The sequence below is a fragment of the Lepidochelys olivacea genome, assembly GCF_965140295.1.
Source record: "Lepidochelys olivacea isolate rLepOli2 genome assembly, chromosome: 21".
NCBI classification, from domain to species: domain Eukaryota; kingdom Metazoa; phylum Chordata; order Testudines; family Cheloniidae; genus Lepidochelys; species Lepidochelys olivacea.
Genome location: NC_140431.1, coordinates 8,509,418 through 8,534,156, shown reverse-complemented (window position 1 = coordinate 8,534,156; position 24,739 = coordinate 8,509,418). Strand labels below are relative to the sequence as shown.

General features: G+C 47.0%; 1 protein-coding gene across 1 annotated transcript; it reads right to left on the bottom strand.

Moving 5' to 3' along the window:
* Positions 1-2,309: 2,309 nt before the first annotated feature.
* On the bottom strand, positions 2,310-24,053 carry LOC311511178 (chitotriosidase-1-like). Its single transcript, XM_084611576.1, has 20 exons — positions 23,924-24,053; positions 22,839-22,868; positions 21,611-21,812; positions 20,849-20,905; positions 19,605-19,770; positions 18,767-18,891; positions 18,503-18,626; positions 18,060-18,242; positions 17,718-17,834; positions 16,524-16,656; positions 14,858-15,118; positions 12,927-12,956; positions 11,638-11,839; positions 10,977-11,033; positions 10,475-10,625; positions 9,422-9,546; positions 7,385-7,511; positions 5,209-5,391; positions 4,867-4,983; positions 2,310-2,815 (listed from the first exon to the last, which is right to left on the bottom strand). Exons 1-20 carry the CDS (start codon positions 23,946-23,948, stop codon positions 2,672-2,674), a joined length of 2,559 nt encoding a protein of 852 aa, XP_084467702.1. The 5' UTR covers positions 23,949-24,053; the 3' UTR covers positions 2,310-2,671.
* Between the last annotated feature and the right edge of the window lie 686 nt (positions 24,054-24,739).

The following is a 24,739-nucleotide window of genomic DNA, read 5'->3' as shown; positions in this document are numbered from 1 at the left end:
GATGTTGCCACAATGATGATGAATCATAAAGCCACTTTTTTATAACACGGAACAGACATTCTTACTGGGATAAGGAAAACAGTGTTATTCCAAGAGACTTATTTTTCTTTTTCTCTCACTTAACTCTAGCGTTTCTGCCTTCAACCCTCCCCGGTTCCCTGCTGCCTGGTTTTTGCTACACATTGAAAGAAATGAGACACAGATGGGTCTATCCATGCAATTCAAGTCACCAACCAGTAGGTGTCAGTGTTGCTTGCTCTTCTATATCAATGTGGCAAAGAGGAGTTTCCCTAGCTGGTAGAAGTTGCATTTTTCAAGCCAGAAGAAAAGTTCTGTAATACTAGAAACAGTGGTACAAGCTTTGGCTTCCTGAAAGCTGCTGCATCTCTAGAGGTTGCTAACCATTCATTGTTCCAAAGCAAATCAAGATCCTAAAGTTGTCCAGGGCCCTCTACAAATGCCAAGTTGTGTATATTAGTCTTTAGAAAAGATAAGTGGGTCAAGACAAATGCAAATCACATTTAGGCAATTACTAGAATGCAGTGTCAGTAGGCTGCTATAGTACCATGTGATTTTTATCCATAGTTGATTATAAGGAAAAAGAAGAGCTACCAAATGGACCTTATCTCCCAGCCAGATCCTGAGTTTTGGCTCCTTCAGAAATACAATCAATGATATGAGGCCCCCAATGTTTATACTTGATTTAATTTCTCTCTCAAAATGGCCTGCAGAATGAAAACTCTGGAAAATAGCTATGCTAAGCCATTGGCTAGAGATGAGACACAAATCTTGAAATATTAAGCTAAGTTGTTTGTTTTAGCAGCCATGATAAGGGCCGGACCTCTTTGTGATCCGGAAAAGTTTCTCTTTCTAGGCTAGATCCTCAAAATGCATTTGAGGAAATGCAGGTACAGACAGGAAAACTACATGGCCTAATAAACTTATTATTGGCACAACCAACTGTATTCAAGGCCAAATCACCAGTTTGGAAAGAAAAGGCTTTCCTTTGGACAATCACTCCACTGATATATTGGACAAAGTTTGTGATGGGGAGAGTGTCAATTGCCATAGCATCAGATTATTACAAACACTGATTTCTGTGTCGTGTTTCCTGTGAGCCATAAAAGAAGTGTCTTGTGGCATGTCTCTGTATGTCCCACCTCTTAATCTACCAATGTTTGTAAAGTACCTATCATCCTGTCTGTGTGGTGTGAAGGAGCAGAGAAAGTTAGTCAGAAGGGACAAAAGAAAAGGAGGACTTGTGGCACCTTAGAGACTAACAAATTTATTTGAGCTAAAGCTTTTGTGAGCTACAGCTCACTTCATCGGATGCATTCAGAAGGGACATAGAATCATAGAATATCAGGGTTGGAAGGGACCCCAGAAGGTCATCTAGTCCAACCCCCTGCTCGAAGCAGGACCAATTCCCAGTTAAATCATCCCAGCCATGGCTTTGTCAAGCCTGACCTTAAAAACCTCTAAGGAGGGAGATTCTACCACCTCCCTAGGTAACGCATTCCAGTGTTTCACCACCCTCTTAGTGAAAAAGTTTTTCCTAATATCCAATCTAAACCTCCCCCACTGCAACTTGAGACCATTACTCCTCGATCTGTCATCTGCTACCATTGAGAACAGCCTAGAGCCATCCTCTTTGGAACCCCCTTTCAGGTAGTTGAAAGCAGCTATCAAATCCCCCCTCATTCTTCTCTTCTGCAGGCTAAACAATCCCAGCTCCCTCAGCCTCTCCTCATAAGTCATGTGTTCTAGACCCCTAATCATTTTTGTTGCCCTTCGCTGGACTCTCTCCAATTTATCCACATCCTTCTTGTAGTGTGGGGCCCAAAACTGGACACAGTACTCCAGATGAGGCCTCACCAATGTCGAATAGAGGGGATAGTCAGTTTTCTCTTTATCCTGCTCTGTGACATGGTCACTGGCTTCTACCTAAAAGTGCATTGCAAGATAGTCTGTTTCACGGAAGAATGGTCTGATGAAGAGGTGCGTGTACGTGTCTCATTCTTGTAATCTTCAGTTCAAAGTGCAAGGATCATCCTGTCCCCTATTAGTGAGTTCACCGCCTAGGGCTTGCTGTTGAGAAGGATCCTCTGGCTTCGTTAAATCCTTGACAGCTACGTCCATCATGAGTTAGATTTTTAATCCCCCAAAGGAAATTTTGTCCTATGGGAAATTGTGCTCGGTTGATCAGATTGGCTAAGAGGCAACGTCTCTATCTCTGACCCCATTTTGTGTGTGTGGCCTTCAGATGCTGATTTTTACTCAAGTGGTTCTGTGTTAAGCAAGTATAGATCTTTGGGCTTCTTAGCATATAGTTTATTAATCTATACAAGCAGGAAAATTTAAACCCAGATCCAGTGTGTTTGTGGTCCCCACCTTTGTCTTTATGGTGGACAGTTTTAGCTATAAAGCAACTTAAAAATATGAAAAGAAGCAGCCACTTGTGCATATAGTTAATAATAAATGTTACTGTCTCTGCTTAACAGGGGTTTTTCTCATGTCTGCTGCCGTTCAAATTTTATACAATTGTTATCTTAAAGACACCCAAGCAAAGCTAACTCAGATCTACTGGCAAAGTAAATCAATATGCTTCCAAACCCTCCAGTGATCACTTTCCTTGTATATATTGGCAACTTTTGCACTTCAGTGCAATCACTCATTGTCTGCCAGCGCTCAGCTCACTCTTCAGTGTCTGTATGAGAGGGTAAGCTCCTTGATGGCAGAAAGAGCCGCTGAAATCGTCCAGATCAATGGCCCAAACCATGGCCCCTCCCAAAGCACGATGCTTCAAATATTTAACCTAAGGGAGGGAAAGGGGAAAAAACAGAGGGCGTGAAATGAGGCACAGACATTTAGATGCCCCTGTGCTATTTGAGCTCCGTCAGGTGGGCATCTCCTTTCAACATGATACTAAAGTGAGAAATAGCCCTGACGGGGCAAGAGGGGTGAACGGGACAGTCTCTCTCCAAACTTTCTAAGATCTTGAACTCTCTTTCCATTTGGGCAAAAGCCTCTTGAAACAGGCTTTCTTGTGAATCATATTTCACACCTGTTCCCTGCTTGACCTTCCTCTGGGATCTAAGGGAGGGATTTCATTGTGTTAGTGCAGGGATTCTCAAACTTGATTGCACCATGACACCCTTCTGACAACAAAAATTACTACATGACCCCAGGAGGGGGGACCAAAGCCCAAACCCCACCGCCCCTGGTGTGTGTGTGGGGGGGCCAAACTGAAGGGCCTCAGCCCCAGCCAGGGGGCCTGTAACCTGAGCCTTGCCACCCAGGGCTGAAACCCAAGGGTTTTGGCTTTGGCCCCGGGCAATGGGGCTTAGGCTTTGGCTTCAGCCCTGGGCCCCAGCAAATCTAAGCCGACCTCGGCAACCCCATTAAAACAGGGTCATGACCCAGTTTGGGGCCCCAACCCACAGTTTGAGAACCCCTGTGTTGGTGAGTACTCATAAGAGCATAAGAACAGCCATACTGGGTCAGACTAGTCCAGGCCAGTATCCTGTCTTCTGACAGCAGCTAGTGCCAGATGCTTCAGAGAGAATGAACAGAACAGGGCAATTATCGAGTGATCCACTGGTTGTTCAGTTCCACCATTTGGCAGTCAGAGGCTTAGGGACACCCAGAGCATGGGGGTGCGTCCCTGACCATCTTGGCTGGGTCCTGTCTGGTACCCACATGTTGCGGGTGGCATTGGGAGTTCTCTCCAGCATCTGCTTTTTACACTTAAACACTGGCTCTGAGAGCTGCATTATTTCCCTGGGCAATTTATCTTGTAAAATAGGGCTTCCAAACCCAGATGTCAGTGTTGTGGTGAGGCCTGGCTACAGCTCAACGTCCCTTGTCAAAACGCAACAGAGAGCTCCGAAGTACAATAGGGGGTGTGTGATCCAGGTTGAATTGACTGGGGAGAAGAATATTCCCCCTAAACTTGATGGGTGGATATCCATAGCTCAGTCTGGCACTAATCCTAAGCAGCCACTGCTGCGCTGTGTGTGTGCGGAGGGGGATGGAGACTTGCTTTCTCTCAGGACAGCAAGAAAAGCATGACCCTTCCTCCCCTCATGGCGCTCATAAACAGAGCAGCCAGCTGACCTATCTGTGGTAGGTTTATCCGACTTTTCATCAAGCCAGGCTGTTTTCCGTTGCCTGCCCTTAGAAAGCCGTATGGCCTCATACTTGATACTGACAGTCCTCCTCATGTTGCACTCAGTGTGTCATGCACAGACATCCACCCCCACAGTTCCGCTGCCCCAGATGCGTAGAACTTGTTTCCTTAGTTCTGATCTGAATGCTCAACCCAAGGCAAGTTGGAAGATTTAGACGTACCCAGGCATGCGAGCACCAGCACAATGTTTACAATAAGTTTTGGGGAGGAGGGTGGTGGCAATTCTTTCTCCCCCCCCCGGCAGAATTCAAACAGGTATACTCTTGATTTCTGTTCATTTCTATGCTGCCTTTTGGGCTGAGGACACAAGAAGCTGTAGCCCAGAAGAACAATATTTTCCCTGAAATGCGTGGTAAGCTTAGAATGGAAAAGTGGGAACGGGCAGCTCCCACCGCACCTAATGGTGTTTGCTTGTCGCAGCAATAGTCACATTCCTCCAGCTACTTTTGTTTAATGTTCCCATATGGACCTGGCTGGCAGAACCTCAGCCTGAGTGGCGATGGGAGCCTGATACGGCGGATGAAACCTCATGCATGTTGCCTAAAATGAAGCTGTTACTGTTGTCATGTGACTTGGCTGAGTGGCCATACGTCTCAGCGGGAAGTAGGTGTCATGCTCATTGGCGCCAGACGTCGGGTCACTCTCGGCCCAAAGCAAATGGTTGGGGCCCTCCTTACCTTGGTTTTAATGCTCTCCACGTCATCGTACCCTACCCACTGGTTCCCTTTATAGGAGTAAGGGACCTTCTGCTCCTCAATCATCTCCGTGGTGGCACCTTGTTTAAAGGTGCAGATCTAAAACAAAACACATCGGAGGCAGGATGAGGCTGAGGGTATTGGGTCGGAGCCAGCATGACAGGGGAGGAAATGAAAGTAGCCTTTTCCTCCTCGGCGTGCAGACTGAAACCATTTTCAGTTAGAAAACTGAGCACAGCTTCCCTTTGATTATGCAAAATCACAGATTATTCTTACAGCTGCTTCCCCCAAAGTACGCCCAGATGGAACAAATACGCCCCTTACCTCATAATAGGCTAAAAATCCTGCTTCTGAAGTGAAAGGGCCTGGCAGTCCTGCCTTGGAAGCCTGGGCCCCAACGCCTGTATCCAGCGTGTCAAGGGTGAAGCTCCGCCCATAGGCTGGGATTCCCATGATGATCTTCTCCCCTGGGGCGCCCTTTCTCTCCCAGTGTCTCACAGCATTGTCCTGTTTGAAGGAAATATTAAACATGTATTTGGCAGCCTAAACTGAGACCTTCTCCCCCCTCCCCCCCTAAAAAAAATAAATAAAATGGCCCCCTCAAGAATTGAACTCACAATCCTGGGTTTAGCAGGCCAATGCTCAAACCACTGAGCTATCACTCCCCCCAAAACAACTGTTTCCCCGTGTGAGGAGATCAGGATGTTCTTTCTTGCCACCATGTCCTCTCCTCTTCCTGGCCTCACCATTTGGACTGCTAAATTGCATGATAATTTTGTGTATCAGAACAGTGGTTCTCAAACTTTAGCAACCTGATGACCCCAATTTTGATTTAAAATTGTTCTTGGACCTAGGGTTGCCAACCCTCCCGGTTTTGCCGGAAGTCTCCTGGAGTCAGGCTCTATCTCCTGGAGGCTACTGAAGCCAAACTGGGAGATTTTAGGCACTGAAAGTCTGGCAGCACAGTGGGGCTAAGGCAGGCTCCCTGCTTGCCCTGGCCCCATGCCGCTCCTGGAAGCGGCTGGCACATTCTTGCGGGCCAGGGGCTTTGTGTGCTGCCCCCATCCCCAGTGCCCCCATCCCCATCCTGCTGGCTGGGAACTACAACCAATGGGAACTGCGGGGGTGGCGCTTGCAGGCGTGGGCAGTGCGCAGAGCCCCCTGACCCTCCCCTAGGGGCTGCAGGAATGTGCCAGCCGCTTCCAGGAATGGCACAGGGCCAGGGCAGGCAGGGAGCCTGCCTTAGCCCCGCTGCGCCACTTCCCAGGAGCCGCCCGAGATAAGTGCCTGCTGGCCAGAGCCTGCACCCCTCACCTCCTCCCACACCCCAACCCCCTCCCAGAGCCCTCCCCCCCCCGCACTCCAACCCCCTGCCCCAGCCCAGAGCCCCCTCCTGCACCCAAACTCCTTCCCAGAGCCCGCACCCCTCACTTGCTCCAGCACCCCAACCCTCTGCGCCAGCCCGGTGAAAGTGAGTGAGGGTGGGAGAGAGCGAGCGATGAAGGGAGGGGAGATGGAGTGAGTGGGGCAGGGCCTCGGAGAAGGGGTGGGGCAGGGGCAGGGGCGGAACCTCATGGGAAGGGGCAGGGCAAGGGTGTTTGGGTTTGTGTGATTAGACAGTTGGCAACCTTACTTGGACCCCCAAGCTCCCCGCTCAGCCCCAGGCCCTGCCCCTACTCCACCTCTCCCCACCCCTGCTCCATTCCTGCCCCTCCTCTTCCCCGCCTCTTTCCACCCCCTCCCCTGAGCGTGTCCCATCCCCGCTCCTCTCCCTTTCTCCCAGCGCCTCCTGCATGCCAGGGAACAGTGCAGGAGGCGCTGGGAGGGAGGGGGAGGCGTTGATCAGCGGGGCCTGTGGATCCCCCGGAATATCCTTGCGGACCCCAGTTTGAGAAACGCTGTATTAGAGCAAAGGGGCCAGATTTCTTCTCTTGCTTAAGGCTGTTTTGACACAACTGCCACTCTTGGGCTACAATGGAGTTACTCATGACTTTCAACTCGCATCTACACTGGGACTGCCAAACTCCTCTCCTGCGTGATCCAAGCCAGACTTAAACCCCAGACCACGTCGGACTTACCTGGAGACACTAAATACAGTTTAAAAAAAAGACACATTACTGTCCTACACTATCTGCCACCATGTAACTTCGGGCAGCTGGTTATAGCCCAACACCAGCATCCGAATATCTTCAGGAGAGCTGGAAGGATGTGGTCCTACTGTTGATGAACCTCATCCCTCGTGCCCCGTCATCTGTCGACACTGAAAATACCCCTTGACCTGCTTTACTGTGTTGTAGGAATGTTTGCAAAGTACAGGGCTGTTTGTACTCAGGCATCTGGAGGAGTCACAATCACGAGTCTCTCTGTCTACTTGGTAGCTAGCTCAGTTACTGTGGAAACAGTTCCAAAGCAAGTCACTTCCTCGCTTTCAGAACTTGTATTGCTTGTAAAACTTTAGGTGGATGAGGGGAAGAGAGACAAAAGGATCTTTGGCACTTACAACATTGTTGTATGCAGCACTTCTAAGGTCTTTCCTTCCCTTGTTAAGAGGACTGACATGTCCTGTAGTCTTCTCCCAGGAGGCCCCATGGAAGTCATAGGTCATGAGGTTAATAAAATCCACGATCCTGCAGGAAAGGAAAAAGAGAATGAGATAAGTTACATAACCCAAAATAAACATCCTCAAAATGGCACACAGGAATAATGTGTGGCGAGGGATCGACAACCTAATATTTACATTCGGATCTGGATTAGGTTTAATAATTTTGAGGCTGAACTGGAATCATAGAATCATAGAAGATTAGGGTTGGAAGAGACCTCAGGAGGTCATCTAGTCCAACCCCCTGCTCAATGCAGGACCAACTCCAATTAAATCATCTCAGCTAGGGCTTTGTCAAGCCGGGCCTTAAAAACCTCTAAAGATGGAGATTCCACCACCTCCCTAGGTAACGCATTCCAGCGCTTCACCACCCTCCTACTGAAATAGTTTTTCCTAATATCCAACCTAGACCTCCCCCACTGCAACTTGAGACCATTACTCCTTGTTCTGTCCTCTGCTACTACTGAGAACAGCTGAGCTCTATCCTCTTTGGAACCCCTCTTCAGGTAGTTGAAGGCTGCTATCAAATCCCCCCTCACTCTTCTCTTCTGCAGACTAAAAAACCCAGTTCCCTCAGCCTCTCACACAATGAGTGTGTGGGTTTGGATCCACTGATAAGGTGGAATCTCTTGCAAACTGTCCTCCTAACATTTCATCCCAACTTGTCTCATCTGACAAGATCTGCTGACTTTTTCTGTTGGTGAAACTTCTGCAATCTTGAGAGGTGGAAATAGTGTGATTTCATTCTGCCCTGAACTCAGCTGTACACAGAAGAAAAAAAGAACATGGACCCTTTCTGGCTCTGGCTTGAACATGGAAGCAAAACTCTTGTGGCAGGAGCATTCCTGACATGTGATTGAGTTTCAGAATCCAGATTCTAGTTTTAGCACCTCTAACAGCATACAAGGATATGAAGCATTCTGGGTAACTGTATATGGCCAAGTATGTGGATTATGTACCTTAAGAACTGTCATAATGAATCAGACTCAGGGTCCATCTAGTCACTATCCTGTCTGATAGCGGCCGGCACCAGATATTTTAAAGAAAGGTGCCAGAAAATCCATTGGGGACATTTGTGGAATGAATCTGCTCTAAGGGAAGTTTCCGTCTAACCTTGTTAACTGATGACTGGCTGATGGCCTGAGCTGTGAAGATTTATAGCTCTTAAAACAAAAAAACTAAATGAATGTAGTCTAATCCTTGTCATTTATCTTGTGGCAATGAGTTCTGCAGGCTAATCTATATTGTAAAATTTCCAGTGGCATTCATGTGATTTCATGTTCCCCTTCTGTTCCATGATGAGATGGTAAATAGGAGCTGGCAATCTCACCTTTTCTATACCATTCACTATTTTATTTCTCTGTCATAACCCCTTTTACTCATCTCTCTAAGCCAGTCTCCAATATCTCTTTATGGAACTCTCTCCAGGTGTCTAGTTTTTTGTTGCCTATATATATTTGCATGTGTATGTATTCATAGATCTCAAAGCACTTTCCAAAGGAGGTCAATATTGTTATATGCCCATTTTACCCATTGGGAAATGGAGGCACAGGAAGGAATTGACTTGCCCAAGGTCACCCAGCTAACCAGTGGCAGTGCTGGGAATTGAACCTAGCTCTCCTGAGTCCCCATCCAGTGCCCTACCCACTAGGCAATATTGCCTGGCAGAATCCCTGCTATTTCTGCTCTATCCTTTTTTGAAAGAAGGTGACCTGCATTGAACACAGAGGATGTACCACTGAATTATATAATATCATTGGAGCAGTTTCAGGAAGATTCTCTTCCTCATTTGTCCTAACTTTGCTTTGCTTTTTTTGACAGCTGCTACCTGAGCAGATGTTTTCATTGAACTGTTCACGACGATGCTCAGGTATTTTTCCTGATTGGTTACAGCTTCTCTAGAAGCCTTTGTAAAATCGTGTCACTGGATACACTTACTTGGAGACTTTGTCGACTTCATAGCCTGTGTCAATATTTATCCTTCCAGCAGACACTGCAATACTAAGTAGAAGCTTCTGTTTTCTGGTTTTCTGAGCTTCCTTCTCAAATGCCATTGCTAGTTCCTAGAAGATATAAGTAAGCAGCTCACCTGAATATCCGAATTAACATTGGCACGTCCCACATTGGATTAGACCGGGGGCACATTTAGCCCAGCATCCTGTCTGACACTGGTCAGTACCAGCTGCTGCAGAGGAAGGTGCAAGGAACCCTGCAGTGATGGTTCCATGGGTGTTCCTATCTAGCCTCTCTGAGGTTAGCTTCTGATTTGAAGTTAGGAGTGTTTAGATCCTTTCTTAATGCCAGGTTTCAGAGTAGCAGCCGTGTTAGTCTGTATCGCAAAAAGAAAAGGAGGACTTGTGACACCTTAGAGACTAACAAATTTATTTGAGCATAAGCTTTTGAAAGCTTATGCTCATATAAATGTGTTAGTCTCTAAGGTGCCACACGTCCTGCTTTTCTTTTTGTAGATCCTTTCAGAAACTCCTTGTGGGTTCTTTTAACCCTGATTCGTTTACTTCTGGATCTTCTTAGGATCAGTATCAATGTTCCAGCTCCTTAGTACTAAGCCCACGTTTCTCCATTTCCCCAGGCTGGAGCACATGGGTTGTAGTGAAAATGAGACCCGGAAGGGTCCCCGCAACAGTGTGCCTGGAGGGAAAGGAATTGGGCTATGATCCTAGCGTAGTGGCTGTGCAGCAGGATTTCATGGGCATTGTTCAGACCTTCCAAAGTCTGACACAGCATGACTGTGTTGTTGCTTTCCTGGGTGATACTTCCTAAATGTTCATGTGTTTCTGAATTCCCCTTATGTCCAAACTCTTTCTGAAAGTGGTTCCGTCTCCACGAAAGACGGACAAAATTCACCTCCCCGGAGATCCACTGGGTGTGTGATGTGCTGGGTGCAGTAGGCTATGAGCTTGACATGTATGTTCTGCCATTGTTGGGTAGCCCTTTTGCAGACTGTGACCACACCCCCTGGTTTTATTGTACCTGAATCAGAGAAGTGAAATGTCTCTTATCCTTCCTCCCTGGGTAAATCCAGGCTACGTCGAGTCCGTCAAACTCATGCGTCCGGAGGAATTGTACCACAGAGCGGACAAATGTCCAGCGATTAGCAGCCGAAGCAGCCATGTGGGAGAAGCTGGAATGAAAGTGACATGCCTTCTGTATTCATGTATATTGTAGTATAGATTCCCAGTACGGTTTGAATTGGCTGCACTCAAAATACACACTTCATAGCTTGCAAACTGTCTATTACAAGGACAATAATTATGCAACAGCGAAGGCACACTAGACGTGCCCAAACTCCTTTACATCTGCTCTTGGGGGAACCAATTTCCTCCTTCCTCAACCTCCAGGTTTATAAGCTAAAAGCCTTCCCAGAGCTGGAGGTGGTGGGTTCGAGTCCACCGCTGTTCTGAGCAGGTGTGTCATGAGGGTAGATTAACTTCCACACTCAGAAGTGGAATAGTAACGCAGATCCCAGTATTACCGTTCGGTTCCCATGTTTGATCCTCCAATGGACAACAGGGTCTTCAGGTTCCGATTCCTGCAGGGGAAACGTGCATTTAAACAATGGAAGGTTGGCTTGGCTGCCCTATGGGGAATCTTTCACTCGACAGACTTAGTTTCCTTCCCACCCACTCCCCCCGTCTGCATGGAGGTGGGTGTCGGGGGCAAGGAAGGGAGAGCGTGGCACTCGGATCCAGCTAGCACAGTGGTCCCTGTGGGACTGCCTTAGCTAAAATAGGTTGGAGAGCTTTGGATGATCTAAACTATGCCCAGGGTGGTTTCAGGCCAGGCCTACCCAGGAGTAGTGGAAAGCTGGCTGACTCGCCTGCTCAGGCTCTGCTTAGCTGCAAATCCAGCTCCGAACTGGCTGCGGGCGAGATGTGGGGAGCAGCCGCTCCCCTCATCTTCTGTCACGGAACTGGGTTTGAAGTGAATGCTCAGCTGTGGAGTTTTGTTTAATTCCCCGCCCCTGGAAGCTTTCTGTTGCTTTCTGGCTACATGCACTCTATCCCCTGAGGATGACACGATACTCCCTGGGAAAACTCTTACCCTTCGATCATAGGGTGAACCTTCTCTCCCGCAGCCAGCCTGGCGGCGAGACCCCAGATGCAGGGAAGCAGGTGTGCCCCCGTGTTACTCACTTGGCTTTAAGGCCATTGAAAGCCTCGAAAAGTGTCACATCATTCCACTCCACGGTGGTGATCTCGTGGTCGCTCATGCCGGCAAAGGCATAAATGAGGTGGGTGCAGAGATGGGGGTCGATGTCATCAGGAAGGAATCTCCCCTCCCCAGGCCTGTACTGGGCCCAGTTGGTGAAGTAACAAACCAGCTTAGAGGCAGAACCTGGGGAGACAGTGAGAGGACTGGGTGCCATGAAAACCTGAGATCACTGTGCTATCTCTCTCACCCCCAGGGATCTCCCAACAAGACAATACCCCAGGGGCCCGAATGGCCTCTTAGTCCTCTAATATCAATACAGCTTTGTGAGTGGATTGCGGTTTCTGTTGCATTTCCTTTGGGGCCTCGGGTAGACAGTGATCTATTATGAGAGGCCGTAACATGGCATGACTCTTATGGGGCAGCGCCATGATAGACTCTTCCTGGGGGTGCCCAGGCCCCACCTGATAAAATAACCAAGCTGTGATCTGCAGGATGAATCAAAACATACTGAGCCTTATCGTGTCTATGGCAGCTTGCGATGCTAGAAGGTGCATTACTTGTAATGCGATAGCTGGGTGAACAAAAGCCAAAGGAGGAGGAATCTTGACTTGAGTTCTGAAGGATGAAAGCAGCTCTGCGATCCACTCCCCCTGTTAGTGACTAAGGATCATGGTGCACCTTTGTGCAATGCAATGCTAGCAGACAGGACTGTAGCCTGCAGAGATCTGGGATTTATACCTGAAAGCCATAGATGGAGGAGTCAATATTAACCACAGAGCACTGAAGTGGGCACGCTAGACTGCCCATGCTCTACAGTAAAACAGGGGTCATTAAATCATTGGAAGAAGGGGGGTGCATCTGTCTCTCTGCCATGGGTGTAGCTGGGATTGAGGGGGAGGCAGAGAAGGGGAGGTTTTGGCTGGTGGTCGTCTCAGACAGGGAGGCAGTGGACGTGCAGCCAGAATGATCCCTGCAGTTCTTTCTAACCTTGCAACTTCCCTCCTTCCTTTTCAAATGACTCCATGTCCTTGCAGGCAGCTTGTACCCATGCAGGATGTGAATAGGCCTTGCACAGCTTTTTTGGAGATGTTTTTAAGGAGAAGGACTTTCCCCTTATGCTTTTGAACTGCAGGGCCCAGTACAAGAATCAAAAATCCCACCCAAACTGGACTTACTAAAACCCAACAACTTTTCTTCCCCATCCCATGTGATCAATCACGTTTCTATTGGCCTCTGTAAAACCAGGGGATAATGTAAGGTGGCTACTTACCGCATTGTAGAGACAGCAAGAGAGCTAAACCTAGAGAAATACAAGAACAAGGGTAAAGACCTATCTTTGAGATGGTGTGGATTATATGAGAGTAAAATAGCATTAGAGTTTTGGATGATAAATACCCCACCTCCCTACTCCCAAAGAGGCATATGCACATGTCTAAGAAATCTTCACAATGGCCTTAACAACACCTCTTCTTGCACCTGCAGTTTGTGGGTGCAATTTAGGCCACTTAAATGTCGAAGCACCTGATTGCAAGCACAAATTGCAGATGCGAAAATGAAAGCCAGAATTTGGAACTCTCTCTTTCTAAAATCTCTTCTGAATGTTTAAGAACTTTTCTGCTTGGCCCATCACAAAATTTTAGATTGTTTTAAGCATCTTCAATTACTTTCTTGCTTTAAAATTTGCTTTGTGGTGGCCCTGGTCACAATCCATTAACAAATGAGTCTCCAAATACATCCACCCCACGTGCCTGTTTCATTGAGATTTCCACAGTCGGGAATCCCATCGCGTCCACTTCACCAAACTGCCATACAATTTAGGGACTATTCAGTGACACCTGGCACAAGAGTTAAACTACTTGTCACCAGCTCCAGTCTTACCAGCCCAAATGATTGCCTGTCCCATGCTGGGTCATACAGCTCTGCTCTGGATTCTCTCACTGTGGTGTGGAGGAAACAGTATCTGACTGCAAAATGGTTGGTCTCTGCTTTTCATTGCCACATTTTATACCTGTCTGACACAATAACCCTGATTTACGAAAACTCTGCAAGTTCTTTTTCACAAAGGAACCGCCTTATTTACTCTGTCTCTCCGAGAACTCAGCTGGCTATTTTTAGTGAAGGAATTCTTGTGCAATTTTAGCATGCACCATGTGTGTGCACGCTTGTGTAGGTTTTGCAATACCTACCATCAGCCTGGCTCTGTCCTGATGTACAAACACAAATGGTGCCGAGGCAAGGAGCGGGAGATCTTGGGTACAAATTTCTGTGGTTTATTACTCTTCTTGAAGATGTAGAGCAAAGACTCTTTAAATAGTGTCATTGTACTGGAGAGACTTGTGTAATCTCTAAGCCTCATTCCTTTATCATTGCATGCAAGTTCTCACTGCAGCAAGGTTGGCCCCAAAGGGCCTCAGACCCTGATAAGCCTGGTTGTTTTTTTCCACTTCTGCTACTGTGGCTACTTCACCAAGGAGAGGGTGTTACCAGAAACTGTTTGGCTTGCTTTGACACCCGTGGCAGACTGGACTAGTAGCAGATTGTGTTCTCCTACAGACACTCCAGTACATCTTGTATTTATCTTGCTGAGCTCGCCAAAAGGAATAATATGGAGCTGAGATAAAGCATTATGCTTTACTGTACTGTCTAGTGAACCACACATCAAACTCTAGGGTATTGTATTGATGTAAGGAGGCCATAAATCTCCTCATTCCTTCTCTCCTCCCTGCCCCATTCTTCAGTAGCAACACGAGCTTATAGGGCCTGACACTTCTACCCCATAGACGAAAAGTACGACAACTTCATTTAGAAATGAAAGCTTTATTTTCTTGGAACAAACAAACATGAAATAAGGATAGAGGATGAAGCCAGACTCTAAAAGAGACCAGTGCAAAATGAAGAAATAAACGCATGACAGTTTGAGAATCTGTCAGCCCTGCTTGTTAGTGCCAATATTTTGCTCCCGCTCACTCTCCTCCCTAACTCTGACGTGCATTGCTGAGATAGTTGTTGCTCCTGAAAGTAATTCACCAAGGATAGAGAAGAAGGTTGCTGGGTACACTTGAAATATAGACCATCTCCTAAGCTCTGATTTGATGGCGGAGGAAACTAAACTATCTGAGTGGATACAAATCGATCTCTTATTTAATTCTCCATGAAGGTGATTTGAGGCTCTTTGCTTTTAAGGCCAGTTGCAACATTTGCATAAGTAGTCGAAAATCAACCCTTCCGGGCAGGACATTCGGAAGGTGCGCCTGTTGGCACATATGTAGAACATGGCGTTGGCCTCGGGGACGGCGTAGATACCATTGGCCTTATGGAGGCAGAACCTGCTGGTCGTGGAGTTGGTAGCTGTGGCGGGGATAGATGGTAGTGTAGTGAAGCTGAGGGCTGAGGAGGAAACAGTTGGCGATGATGTCGTGGAGCTGATAGTGGTTTCTGAAACAGGCGTTGTCTGAATCAGCCCTGCGGGGGCATTAACAGAAGGAACAGTGTTATCGGCATCTACTAGTCAGAAAGAAAATGGAACGAAGGGAGACATTTTATGGTCAATCCCTTGGAGGTTTTAGACAGCTTGGTGGTGGGTTTAAATGGTTGTTAGGTGACACTGGGCTTTTTATTGTGAAATATGAACGAGCGATGATGTAAAGGTGCCGATAGCTTAGATCAGGGGCTCTATAGGGCAGAACAAACCAACAACAGGACAACCTTTTGATACGCAGCAGTTGTAGTGGACACAGCATAAAGTCCACAAGGATTCTAATTCTGAATCAAATGATGTAGAAAGTGATCTGGTGAATTACTGTTTGTGCGATAAGTATGGACTATGTTATGCGACACTATTCAAAGACTTTTTTGGGTACAGACACCTGTAAAACTAAAGGTGACTTAATGCTGAAGCATAAATACATGGTGGCTGGATAGATTATTGATAGCACCCCAAAGTCTCCTAGGATCTTGCTCTGAAGAGTTTGCCCAGGACATAGGGGAGGAAAACAAGTGAGGGGAATGGGATATGTAAGGACAAATGTTACAGCAATGCAGTGTGGCTATTTACTTTAGGCATGCACAAACCATGGCAGTATTTCTGGTTGATCTTTTTTTGTAATGTATCTAAATAGGGTGGGGTTGAAAGTTGATGGGGAGGGTTGTCTGAGAAATGAGTTTCCAAGAGGGATACAAATGTGTGACATTTGTGGTGGTCTGGCAGAGCAGAGAGAACAGGGCACATGGGGAACAACATGGAAACAGGCCTGGGGGAGAAACTAATAAATAAGGCTGTTACCAGAGACGTGCTTTAAAGTAAATCAGATTTGGGCTAATCAGATACAAAGCTATGATTCTGGGGAGGGGTCTCTGATGTGTAATTTCCCAGTCTGCTTTTGGCAGGTTTGGTGGCACAGATCATGAGCGTTAGATGCAAACTCTTCCAATTCTCTATATTTCCCTAGTTACGTGGCTTTTTTCCCCAGTATTCACAATGGGCTTGCATGAGTGCATTTTAGGAGGCATAACAACATGGCCCAATGCAAAGATTTTAGACAACTTTCTTCAGGGTGTTTTGTGTCCCAGGCTCCCTTCTTTAGGCTTGAGCCCTGCAACAGTGATGCAGCTCCAGCCTTTGCACGCTACACGAAAAGCTGGACGTGGGCATTTAAAAGAAGAATGGTCCATTCCATAAATGTTTTTGTCATTAGGGCTTTCCCTGGGGACCCCGAAAGCATTCAGAGGAGGCTGAGGCTGTGGTGCAAGTTTGCAATTCATTCTCTCTCCCCACCCCACACAAATTCTCTTGCCCAATAATAAAAAGACCTGTGTCAAGAAGATATTGCATTATCTGTGTGGGGCAGACCATGAACTCATGTGTTACCGCATCTCAGTTCTTTCTTCAGAGTTTGCAGAAGAGGGTACTTCCCCTGGCCGCAGAATGAGTCGCTGAAATCATCCAGGTCGATGGCCCAGACCATGGCCCCTCCCAGACTTTTTTTCTTCAGATACTGAACCTGGGAGGGGAAAAAACTCCAAAACTGTGACATTGGGTGCTGGTGGGAGATGGAAGTTAAAACATCTCGCCTCTGTTAGAACTCCAGCAACTGTTATTGTCTAAGGAGCCTCTTGAAAATCCAAAACAATCAGCTATGAGGTTGAGAGGTGGATGGGAGAAGGGGCAAGTGCATGCTAAAAGCTTGCCTATGCTTGAACGAATGAATCTCCATGTAGGCAGGAATCCCTTTGGGGCGAAGGGTGCTCATGTCTGGCATGTTTACAGCCCTGTGCTACGTCCTGCTTGGTCTGAAATCTCATATGACCTTAAGTTCCTGTTGCCAGGGTGGAGCAGATTGCAAGTCATGGAACTTCCCTGCCCCAGAACATTGTCTGGATCCTCTCTGCTACACTTACATGCAAGGAAAAGATTGTGTGGGCTCGTGGGGGGGCCTGTTTGCTGAATTCACCTGCTGACAGGCCAAATTTGACTGATTCCTCCCGTGCAACATCACTGAGAGTAGTTTCTATGTTTTTCACCTGCAAGGCTTTTGAACTCCCCTGGCAAGGGGACAAGACCCAGCTGTGGCACACAGCTCACTCCCTTTCTCGTGTATCACAATGCACCCCAGGTACTAAGATAGGAACAGAGGAGACTCTCCATTCTAACTTGGCCTACTCCTCCACTGCTCAGGAGATGCATCCTGCTCTCACTTAGGTGTTAGCCGCCAGACCACGCTTCCACTCACAGCACACCACATAAGTCATCTTCTAGTCTCATCTTTTGCTGTGACTTCAAGCGAGTCACGTTCCCTTTCTGTGCCTTGATTTCCCCATCTGTAAAATGGGATAACCCTAGCCTTCCCAGAAGGTAGGCGGGACTGGAGGCTTAACAGGTTAACTTTGGTGAAGTGCACTGAGATTCTCAGAGGCAAAGTGCTAGGGACACACAAAGCATTGTCTGCTGATATGCACAACGAGGCAAAGCGGAGCCCATTTCTCTGGGCTCCGGGAAGGTTCTGACAGCCCCCCTTCAGCCTTCCACAATGTGTGGCAAGAAGAATACATAGGAACTGCTTACTTTGGTTTTAATGCTCTGCTGGTCGTCATACCCCACCCACTGGTTCTCCTTGAAGGAATATGGGACTTTCTGTTCCTCGATCCTTTTGGTGGTGGCACCTTTCTGGAAAGTACAGATCTGAAAAAAATACAGAAATGGAGAGATGGGAAGAGACCATCGAGACTGGCTGCCTCTCTGAATTAATACGGAGGGGGATGCCGATTCTCCTGGGGAATCTTACGAATATTAGCATGTTTGGCAATAGAAGGATCAAAGGGGCAGTTTCAAGGCACCATATTTAAATCACAGTAGACCCAGGACCATTTAATGAGCCGCTTACAGGAAAAGTGAATTCTTCCCTACCTCATAATAGGCCCAAAATCCTGCCTCTCGAGTGAAAGGGCCGAGTGATCCAGGCCCAAAGGCAGGGGCACCAACACCTGTCTCGGAGGAAGAGAGGGTGAAAGACCGTCCATAGGTGGGGATTCCCATGATGATCTTCTCAGCTGGAGCACCCTTGTTCCTCCAGTATGTCACAGCATAGTCCTGTACGAGGGGATCAGACATGAAGTCTCTCCATGCGACCGGGCCACTGGAACAGTTTTTGGAGTTTGCAACCAAACTGTGATACAGCCACTGAATGTCTGTTGTCTGGGGCTTGTGACGCAAGATCTGATACTTGCACCGGGGGGAAGGAGGATACATGCAGGTTTGTTGGAAATGTGACTTTTCAACCATTTCCTGCAGCTGAGCTCTATTTATTTGTCAGGACGGAGGGGTCACCAACAGAGTTCTTTGATACTTACCGTGTTACCGTACACAGCGGATCCAGTGTCGGTCTTCCCTTTGTAGAGAGGACTGACGTGTCCTGTGATCTTTTCCCAGGAACCGTGGAAGTCATATGTCATGAGGTTAATGAAGTCTAAGGCCCTACAAAGGGAGAATAAGGAACTAAGATGACATTGATTTCCCCTCTGCAAGAGAAGCATTGCAAAGCATCCTGGTCTAAATAGAATTTGGTCCTGTAGCTTGACTGTCCTCTGTAAAACTGCATGGCTGGATAGACTCACTTTGAGATGTTCTTGACTTCATAGGCTCCATCCATGTTTTCCTTCCCAGCTGCCACAGCAGCAGTCAACAGTAGCCTCTCCTTCTCTGTCCTCTTGGCTTCCTCCTTGAATTCGTCAGCCATTTCCTGATGGGGGAATAATAGAAAGCCACAAACAACCATCAATTATCCCCCTTTTAATTGTGCCTTCCATCTTTATTTTTTCTTTAAAAAAGGCAAATCTAAACTAAAGGAGAGACTGCACACGTCTGACAAACACAGTTAGAGAAGGGTCCTGAGCATTCTGGTAGCTGTGGGTCACGCCAATTAGATCACATATTTGATCAATGTATTAACGTATTCAGGGCTGATGCTGTGAATGATTTGATTCTGCGAAGGCACAGGTCTTGATGATAGATTCCAGGAAGCACGTAATCAAAGTGGCTGATCAATCTCTTCTGACACTGTGGCATTAAGGGTCTGCTCATCTGGTGGGGATTCCTAGAGCCAGCCGCCAGCAGGCTAGGAAGTCCAATCCCTGACCTTACCTGTATGCCCCTTGATCACACTCTTCCCCCACTCTTTGGAGATCTCTGAGCTAGAGACGAGCCCAATCCTTGGATCCAAAAAACATGGTTCAGATGGTCGAACACTCTGGTGACTTGATTCCGTCACTTGTCTGACCCTTTCATATGTAAACTGTCTGTCTCTACTTTAGAGAGCGCTCCAGCTTTGACTTCAACTCTGCAGACTGCATAGTGTTTGCAGGTGGAATGTGAGGACAAAGCACACGTCCTGAATCCTTATATCTCTGCCTTGGCGGTGGAGGGAGGGGGCTGTACTTCTAGGTCTTACTGTACCTGGACCAGAGCAGTGAAACGCTGTTTATCCTCAGGTGGGCTTCCCCTTGCACCTGGATATTCCCAGTCTAGGTCCAGACCATCAAATTCATACTTGCGCAGGAACTCAACCACAGAGAGGATGAATGTCCGCCGATTACCAGGCGTGGACACCATGCTGGAGAACCTAACACGGAAGTGACACGTTAGCTACCCCATCCGTGCCGCTAACCACCCGCTGCAGATTTGGGGGCTAGTTTAGAGTTGCTACGTCCAGAAGGTAAACTCAGCAGCACAGAGGGCTACATACAGCTTGGAGAAAACCGGTGCAAGGCCACTGGTGCTCACAGGGCCATATTCAGCCCAAGTTCACTTTAAATTCCAGCCCATGTCACATCCAGAGCAGGAAAGAGACTTTCTGTCTGCAAAACAGTATTCTGAATATTGTTTGCTATGGAGGAAGCTTTCAGGGAGAGCTTCAGGTTTAAAGCTTTACAAATGAATATAAAAAAATCTAAGTTGCTAAACACTGATGACATGAATTGTTGTCAGCACCAAAGACTTCACAGCTGCTAGGAAGTGTATTGTTGTCAAAGAGCACGAGAGATTTGGAAACTTCCCAAAATGTTACCACACAAATCTCAGTGCTAGACACAGTATTTGAGCTTCTGCCTTCCAAGACCACCTCTTCATGACAACAAGGCCAGAATGAAGATTCTGAGGCAACCTCAGCCATGACAAATTTTAGTAAAAAAAGGGGGTAAACAACCCCCTGGCGAGATCTTGTTCTTAAACCAGTGTCAAGCTGGAGTGACTCCACTAACTCCCGGTTGTACTGAACATTGATGTGGGCATCACGAGGCGGTGTACAGCTGATACTGATTGCCTTTGGAGACTGAGCTCTGAAATAGAATACTAATGAACTGGGCTCTAGTCTAGGGGTGAGGAAACCCAGATTTAGTTCCTGCTGTGTCACCGACTGGCGATAGCGGGAAAGTCACGGAGTGTCTGTGTCTCGGTTCCCCATCTGTACAATGGGGAAAACAGAGGTGTTGAGGCTAACTACAAGTGTGTTATGGGGCACTCGGATACTATGGCAATGGTGGTCTTATATGTGCGTAATGTAGGTAGACAGAATGCACAATCTCCTTCCTCCATGCTACTGTTCTGACTCTCCTGGACTTCACAGGATTTTGAGGTTTAGCATAATTCACTCCCCCCACCTCACGCTTTGCATGCAGAAAACAAATATCCTCTCATCTTACTTTTCAGAGCCAAACTTCCAACCACCAATGGCCAAGAGGGTCTTCAGCCCAGGATTCCTGGGGGGAGAAAAGGTTTTATTAAAAGCAGCTGAAAAAGCTCACTTTCATGGTATCCCTCGCACTTGGACTTGCAAGTGTTCTCCGATCTTAATAAACACAGACATAATCCGGATGCTTAATCTGGGGGAAAGCTTCCATACTTCTGCAATGTAAACACCCTCAAACCTTCCTATAGATAAACATGAGGAAGGAGAAGTTGGGACATCCCTGAAGTTTAAGGAACTGTCCCCAGATTATGCGGAGATACTGAATGGTGGGTTTTTTCCCCCTCTATCTTAGCTGCTGCCCCAGTGCTTGATGATACATTATATTTTGCTATAACCCTACTGAAAACTTGTTCATGTCCTTTTCTGTGTCCGAGCAGATCTGTCAGAGAAGAATCCCTCTCAGACGCAAGAAGTTGGGCTTTTTAACACTTATGGTGATGTCAACATGAGTTCTTCAAACTGTCATATTCACTCTTCTCGTGGAGAGGATAGGTTAAACACTAAAGTCCTTGGGCCAAGGACTGACTTGGTCTTGTACACAGCTGAGCACATGATAAATAATGATTCCAAAGGTGTTTTCTCCCTCGGTGAAGCTAGAAACAGACTTAGCTTAAATCCCAGGTCTGCCTCCTCCTTCAGGATAAACCCAGAGGCCCCAGTACCTAGGGGTGAGACCCCAGCCCTGGGAGATAGGCCCCTCTCCCCTTTGACTCACTTGCTTTTGAGTCCGTTGAAAGTCTTGTAATGCTGCTCATCGTTCCACTCCACAGTGGTGATCCGGTTGACGTCCATGCCAGCGAAGGCATAAATGAGATGAGTGCACAGGTTGGGGTCAATGTCCTCAGGAAGGAAGCGCCCCTGGGCTGGTCTGTACTGGGACCAGTTGGTAAAGTAACAGACCAGTTTGCAAGCAGAGCCTGTGGAAATAGGAGAGAGGTGTCAAGAGGAGACGAGGATTGAGGCAAGAAATCAAAATGCGATGTACCCCTTCAGCTGGCTGATAACATGGGACCTCACAGACTGTCTTGAGTTCATTAGTATTCATCAGTATTCAAGCTCTTGAGTCATGGTTCCCCAAACCCAGAAGGACCTGGAATTCCCTTCCAATTCCTTTCCTGTCTCTGGGGAATGGGACTGGTCTGCTTTGGTACTGAGGTGACGAAAGCTTTTGAGAAAAGCTGGGTTGCACATCTTGGTGTAGAAATGGTCATGCTAGGCCTCACTGCCGTTTTGCTTTGTACTTTGTCCCACAGCGGTGGCCCGTGGCCACCCCACTGAGAATTGCAGTACAGCAGTGATACAGGACTTTGAACATCTAAGACATGCTAAGTGTTACAGTTCCAGAAGACAGGTCTCAGAGTAGCAGCCATGTCAGTCTGTATCTGCAGAAAGAAAAGGAGGACTTGTGGCACCTTAGAGACTAACAAATTTATTTGAGCATAAGCTTTCGTGAGAAGAGGGTCTGTTGCGCCCGATTTTTGAATGGAGACAGGAAAAGAGTCAGCTAAGTAGGAACAACCTCCGTTGCCTCTGTTCTTAAAGTGAATGTGTCCCCCAGCGTATGGGCCATTTGTGGTCATATGGGACAGTATGGGAGAGCAGCTGTTTGTTTGCCACTGCCCTGCAAGCAGCATTGCATCTGAAAGTAGCTAAGTTACACTCATGCAGGCTGTGGATGCGCTCACAGAGGTACCATTCATACAGGTAACTGACTCGAGCTTATTAGTGGTATCTAAACCCCACTGAAGTTAATGAAACTTCAGTAGGCTTTGGATCAGGCTCACAGAGACCACAGAGACTTCAAAAATTAACCCTCTGAACAAGGAAACAGCTTTACTGAATCCTAGCTAAACACTGGGCCTTATTCTGTTACCCAAAGTGATTTCTTTTCTGCTGCCCATGACTCTTTTAAGAAATGGACAATCATGGAAAAGGTGACTTACTGCATTGGAGAAACAGCAAGACAGCTAAACCTATGACAAAATAAAAACAGAAGAGAAGATTAGGAGTTCTTTAGAGACTAACAAATTTATCTGAGCATAAGCTTTTGTGAGCTACAGCCTACTTCATCGGATGCATGCAGAGAGGATTGTTATTTAAAAATCCCTCCCACAGGCCTGCTAACTTCCAGCCTCGTGTTCATTAGTGGTAACTGTTACAAGGTTAAAATGTGCAGAAATGCAGAAATTCTCCTACTAGAAAGAAGTTTACAGTTCATTGCATAACTAATGACCACACATATCCTCTTGGACCCGTTATTACTGAGACCACTGTGACTATCTAACGTATGCCACTGCACCTCTGTTCTGCTTCCTTGTTCCCCACCTGGAGAGGGGTTGTCTTTTCCCTTACTTGTTATTATGGGACCTTGGCTCCTGACTGGGGTACTTAAGCACTACTGCAATACAAATAAACTCAAAACCAGAGGGAACCACATGTTGCAAAGTCAGTTCCAAAGACAAAGTCGCTCTCAGTCTCCAGCCTCGGCACGTGGCAGCAAAGACTGTCCATGTTATAGCGGAGCGGAGCTTAGGTTCTCCTGTAACGTACCCAGGAGAACTAAAAGAGAACTACCTTGAAAAGTAATTTAAGTAATTTGCAGGGAGAGGTGGAATAAGAGCACAGGACTGAGAGCCAGGAACTCCTGCATTCTAACTCTAGCTCTAATAGTCTGCCTCTATGGCCTTCAGAAAGTCCCTTAAAGTTTTCCCCGCTGCAAGATGGAGGATAATATTACGTTGCCTTATGGGGATGATATTGTTCCTCTTTTCCACCAACACCACTGTAGTCAAGCATCCCAGCATTGGTTAACCCAAGAAATGTTGGGTTTCAGTTTAGACAGTTGCAACTTTTCTCTCACCCACTTTTTAGTAGTGGGGGTTCTGCAGGATGCCATTGGCCTAACCCAATGTCTCATCCACGCCATGGGGGAAGAATACATGGTACAGTCTCACATCCAAATCCCATAAAACTCAACAGTCCTGTTCAGTTACATCCCACATAAATTCATCTCCAGTTGCAAACTTACCAACCCAAACAAACGCCCTGCCCATAGTGGCTGCAGATGGTCTGGGCTGGGTTCTGTAGACCTGGGATGTGCCTCTGGCTGCAGATTGATGCTCAGCATTGGCCTGGGCTCAGGCTTTCTCTTTATAGCTGATCACACCCATGCAGGGCAGCTGTGTTGAACTGAGAGGAGTGCATGTCGCCAGTCTTCAGTTAAAGGATTTTGCCATGTGCAGAAATTTTGCTCAATCGCCTAAATTTTCAAGGGCAGGTTTTGCAATTGCACTAGTGATCACTGAATCACAAGATTTTAAGGATCTAAAGTCATTTCTTGAGGCACATGTTCTGTTTGACTAATTATACTTTTGATTCACTGATCCTTGGCAGGAGCCCTGCTGTAGTTAAGAGCAGCCCTGTTAGAATATGGTGCACAACAAAAAGAAGGTTTCAGCGTAGCAGCCGTGTTAGTCTGTATTCGCAAAAAGGAAAGGAGGACGTGTGGCACCTTAGAGACTAACCAATTTATTTGAGCATAAGCTTTAATCCTATAACACCCAGAAATAATGCTACGTAATCTTGCGTGCTACCTACTGGCACATTATCTAGTAATTATTTGCATACATACAGACATCTCTCTTGTACGGAGCACTCCTGTAACACTAGTAGATGATGTGGCTTTTAAGGAGTTCCTACAATACATTCTCTGAGGGAACTCACCCTTGTGTCAGAAAAAGACAAAATGATCAGTGCCTCTCGGCTCCTTGCAATTGAGTCAAGTGGTCTCAAAATATTGGAAACCATGTAAAGACTTGGCTAAAAACCAGGACCTATTGATCCC